The following is a 5,156-nucleotide window of genomic DNA, read 5'->3' as shown; positions in this document are numbered from 1 at the left end:
CAAATCAGTGATCTTGAACGTCAAAAATATATATTTTTCTGTAACAGATCTCATGGTATTTACTAGAGCTGGGTATCACCAATAACTTCCAGAAGTGATTTGATTCACAACAGCCTGGATCGATACAATTCCATTTTTTTTTTATTATTATTTCAATTCTCTCAATTCAATTTTGAATTTGGAAATTTAGACACATTTGTTTAGAAAAACATTATGAATCTCTATATGTTTTCAAGGTTTTCATATTAACCTTATACAGTTCACATACTGTAAGATGTATTAGTGAATAATAAGGTTGTTAATAGCATACATGCATTCTTAAACAGAGAAGCTCCAACGATTGTTCTGCCTCTCCTCGAGGGCGTTTCAGTTTGGCCACTAGGTGGCGATCACCGTTCAGCATTACACCTTATTTCAGGAGAAGAAGAAAGCATGAGCAAAAAAAACCTGTTTCAGACCACAAATGGTTATTTTTAAAAATATTTCCTTAAATTAGTTTGGACAATTCATGTCTGTGAGTTTATAAAGATGTTCATTTAGTCAGCAATATATGTTTTGATTGAGCTTTAGCATTAGCCGTCCTATGGGAAATCCCATTATACGTTAGCATCAAGCTAGCGGACTTTAGCTTTATGTTGGATCGATCTCTACTTAATGGATCCATTATTGATCTATTAAACTTAGATTGATTTTATCAACCCTACTGTAGTATTCATATACTTATCACAGCCCTTATTTACTGGACTAATGTTTGTGTGCAGGCTAAGGCCGAGGAAGAGGAGGTAGACCACACCCCATGGGGAGAGTTGGAGCCCTCCGATGAAGAATCCTCAGAGGAAGAGGAGGAGGAAGAGAGCGATGAAGAGAAACCAGATGAAACCGGATTCTTCACACCAGCAGACAGGTGCTTGATATGCAAACTGTGATGTTCTGCTAAACTTAGACTTTTTCCTTTTTTATCCCTTTGTTTGAGGATCCATGACAGAAGGACTCAAAATAGAAACTTCTTGTATTTCCTTCTTGTGAGAAATGTGCAGTAAAAATAAACATTTGAATACTTTTTTTTAGGGATTTCTAATGTCCTCTATTTTCAATAGAAAAACTAATTAACAAGTAATAAAAACAACCTAAAAACATTGTTCGTTAGGTCAAGTCTACAACTTAAAAACAGTGTTAAATTTATTTATTATGAGTAATTCACAAATAGAATGAAACTGCTATAAAGAAAGCATTGACTGACCTGTGGCTCTGTTATGTTGCAGTGGACTCATCACTCCTGGAGGCTTCTCGTCTGTCCCAGCCGGCATGGAGACCCCAGAGCTGATTGAGCTGAGGAAGAAGAAGATCGAGGAGGCCATGGACGGGTATGTGGGGTCACAAACACGCTGCTGCTACCACCGCCACCTTCACTTCCTTCAGCGCTGAAGGACACTTTCAGTTACTATATTAACCCTTAAAGCCTGCTGACTGCTGGGTTCATGCAGAAGCAGAGTTCCCAACCAATCGAACAAGATATATTTTATAATCTTTAAAGTGCTTCTAAAAATTGGTTTTGTCAGAATTCAAATAGTTTTGTTAGAGCTCTTGTTAAGGACTATCAATGCATGTATGGGTGGAGTGTATCTAATATGACAAATCAGGTTAATTAGTCTAAAGAGGTTTGAAGCACTGCTTTACAGAAGAGAATCCTCTTCTAAATGCAACTTTCTTCACATGAACACAATTATATCTACATTTTTACCCAACTTACTGTGAATTTTTCACTTGAGGACCAGAAATAAAATTAAGAAAAAGTCTGGGGAAAAAACACATATCAACATTAAATCTGGATTTACATTAAATGTTACATATTTATTATTATGCAGAATAAATAGACATTTCTGGTTGGGTGCTTAGAGATATGAACACCTAAAAGCAAAAATGTTCTATATCATTGTTCAGGCTTCTTTAAAACAAACTTTTTACTTCATTTGGACAAAAACAAGTGCTAAGAGGTGAACTTCTTCTTTGAACTGATGCTTTATTTAACCTATCTGCATATTTATTGTTTTCCTTTGCCACTGCAGTCAAGGCCGGTGTCGGCTCAACCTGCGCCTTGTCGTATCAAATAGTCAGTTTTTTGTGGAAAAGCATAATAAACTGAAAAATAACGTGAAAAAAGCGGATCAGGCCCAAAAAAACCTGATCGGGACATCCCTACTAAAAACAGAATTAAGAGAAAGACAACACCGAGTCTACTGAGTTCTAAGAACCAGCAGACCCTGGTCACATGATCTGAGGGACCTGCTGGGAGTGTACGGCTGCACAAGGTCCTTTATTTAGACAGGTACTTGGTTATTAAAAGCTCTTTAAGTTAAAACCAGGATTTTAAACTGCACCATGAAACGAATGGGGAGCCAGTGCAGCTGGATTAACAGTGGGGTGACATGTGAATACGTGGAGGTTTTGGTTTAAAGATTTGCAGCAGCCTTCTGGACAACCTGATGTAGGTTGTATGTAGGTTTTTCTTTTTTAACCCAGTTATAATTATTTAGAATATACGGTAATCCCCCATTATTCACAGGGGTCAGGGACTGGAAACCTCTGAGAATTCGTCTCACTTCCCACCTGCCTGTGTGTATGCGCGCCTGTGTGTGTGTGTGTGTGCATAGCAGACTGACATGTTCTTTAACTACGCTCCTCTTCTGGGAAATTCTTACAGCACTTTCGGAAGCTAAAGTTTCACACAAGCATCTCGAGTTGTCTGAGTTTTTGGGATAAACCTAAAAAGTCTCGTTACTGGAAAAAAAAAAAAACTGAATATGTGAAACCACAAAAAAAGAAATGCAAATACATAGGGGAACGCTTTAAAACACAATAGAAGCAACATGTTGTTGCCTAAAGATATTTTGATCTACATAGATCTTAGTTCCTCTGTGACCAAAATGCAAAAACAATCACTTCCTTTAAAACTTTATGGCGTCAATCATAAAGATTTTTGTTGTGGATTGAACTATTCATATCTTCTGTCAGACTTTGTATTCTGTACCAGATATCCCCTTTTCTCTTGCTTTTTTGAAGCACCGGAGTGGTGGATTTAGTTTTTCATATTTTAGTCATCTGAGTAATTTGACCTTTAGCAAAGAAAAAAAGAGCCACAGCAATGCGGACACTAAAGCATTTCTGACACCTGTTGTAAACGAAAGCATTTTTCTACAGACATGAAAGCATTTCCAGAGCTTTTATGTGGCAGTAAACGTATACATCTGCCTAAAGACTACTTTGGGAGGCCTTTCTTCTTTTTAGGAATGGAATTTAAAAGCTAATCAAAAAAAATATGAATTTTTCCCGTATCCCTACATTTAGCCCCCAAATGGAGAGTTATGGAAAAATTGTCTTCAAATTCAGACGTTACTAATCCTCCATGATGTCATCAGTAGTCGTCGGCCGTCCATGTTAGCGCATAGCTAGCAGCGCTTGAAAAATACATATTAACATCGGTTTTATAACTTTAAAAAGTCAAACTTTTGTGCATCAAAGCGCGACCACATGAAGAAATGAGTTTCCCCTCTGAAAAAGGAAAAATGTCGATCTTTGTCAATGAAATGTGTTACTATGAGGATAAACTCTTCCCATTGTTTTTGTTTTTGTTTTTTTCTCTAGGAATGAGACCCCTCAGCTTTTCACGGTTCTCCCAGAGAGAAGAACCGGGCCTGTGGGTGCAGCCATGATGGCCTCCACCCACATCTACGACATGTCCACGGTAAGAGCCAATGTGTGTGTATGTGGACAAACAACAATGAAACTTGTTGCATTTTTCTGATGATGGAGAACATATATCAAATAAATGGATTACTTTATTTTTATTTAAATCATAGTGAATCAGGAGCTTTTTAAGCATTTGTGATGTAGAAAACAAGCTCAAATTTCTATTAATTCACTGCTGCTCTGAAGAAATTGTCCTAGAAAAGGACAATAGTTTTTTTGATTTTGGCTAAAAACTGCATTATTATAGTTAAAATGAAAATTGGGAATGCTTTTACAAAAGATCAAAAGAGTGGGAATTAAAATACTGTAGTGATAACAATCACATTCATGTTTTTTTTCTCTTTCCTGCTGCTTGCAGGCCATGGTGAACCGTAAGACAGGTGGAGGACAGGAGTCTCACGGCGTGGAGGTGGCACTGGCTCCTGAGGAGTTGGAGCTCGACCCGATGGCCATGACGCAGAAGTATGAGGAGCACGTTAGAGAACAGCAGGCCCAGGTGGAGAAGGAGGACTTCAGCGACATGGTGGCTGAGCACGCTGCTAAACAGAAGGTAATGAAACCCAATTCTATCAGATGGAAATGTAGAGTAAAAAGTCTTAAAAGGATTTAATTTATGAATTTGAAAATAATACCTTAAAAAGTTTTGAATTTTCGCCACTTGGAAGTTTCTACGTTTGGGAATGGGAATAAATGAGCAAAATGGGAAATAGACGGAGAGATGTATTTCAGTTTTTGACATGCATGGCCTTAAAAAGGTCTCTAAATCCTAAATTTAGCTTGAAGATCCTCAGAGGAGCTCAATAAATATTAAGCTTTTGATTCAACCTGAGAAGATGTTCCACTTTAGAGAACCTGCAATATTTGTACTTCTAGGTACTGTTTGTTTTTTGACAAAAATTGTAATCATTTGAGTTGTGTTCAACTCAATACAAATTTAGACGGTTTTATAATGTCAGCTGTAGTGACTTTTCATACAAGCAAAAGTAAAGATCATCAGAATAGAAACAAACAATTTTGCATATAGGAAAACACAAAAGTACTCAATTGTTTTTCCCTGGAGTTGAAACCTGAAACCCAATTCACTTTCACTTCTACTATTTTCCTCATCTCGTCCCCAAACAGCAAAAAAAGAGGAAGGCCCAGCCACAGGACACTCGAGGCGGCGCCAAGAAATACAAAGAGTTCAAGTTCTAGAGAAAAGCCAAAACAAAGCGCAGGAAGAGGAAGAGACCAGCTCCAAGTTCACTTTCAGAGGATCTAGATTTCAAAACCGACCATCTCCCAGACAAGCTCCTCTTTCTTTTTTATGTTTCAACAATGTTGTCAAATACATCTCATGTACTTGATGAGTCCTAACTGTATTTCTTTTGTTAAACTTCTACCACTTAGGTCTTGATTATGTTTTATTT

At 37.5% G+C, this 5,156-nt stretch overlaps 1 protein-coding gene across 1 annotated transcript in view; it reads left to right on the top strand.

Annotated features, from left to right (window-relative positions):
* The window catches only part of sf3b2 (splicing factor 3b, subunit 2), a 12,547-nt gene extending 7,391 nt beyond the window's left edge, over positions 1–5,156 (top strand). The window contains exons 17-21 of the mRNA XM_024288359.2: positions 762–904; positions 1,263–1,364; positions 3,643–3,742; positions 4,106–4,297; positions 4,870–5,156. Coding sequence (XP_024144127.1) covers positions 762–904; positions 1,263–1,364; positions 3,643–3,742; positions 4,106–4,297; positions 4,870–4,941 — 609 coding nt within the window. The 3' untranslated portion in view covers positions 4,942–5,156. The remainder of the gene's footprint in view (positions 1–761; positions 905–1,262; positions 1,365–3,642; positions 3,743–4,105; positions 4,298–4,869) is intronic.

This window comes from Oryzias melastigma, linkage group LG18 (genome assembly GCF_002922805.2).
Source record: "Oryzias melastigma strain HK-1 linkage group LG18, ASM292280v2, whole genome shotgun sequence".
In the NCBI taxonomy this organism is placed as follows: Eukaryota; Metazoa; Chordata; class Actinopteri; order Beloniformes; family Adrianichthyidae; genus Oryzias; species Oryzias melastigma.
Note: the sequence above shows the minus strand (reverse complement) of the source record. Positions and strands in the feature narration are given on the sequence as shown.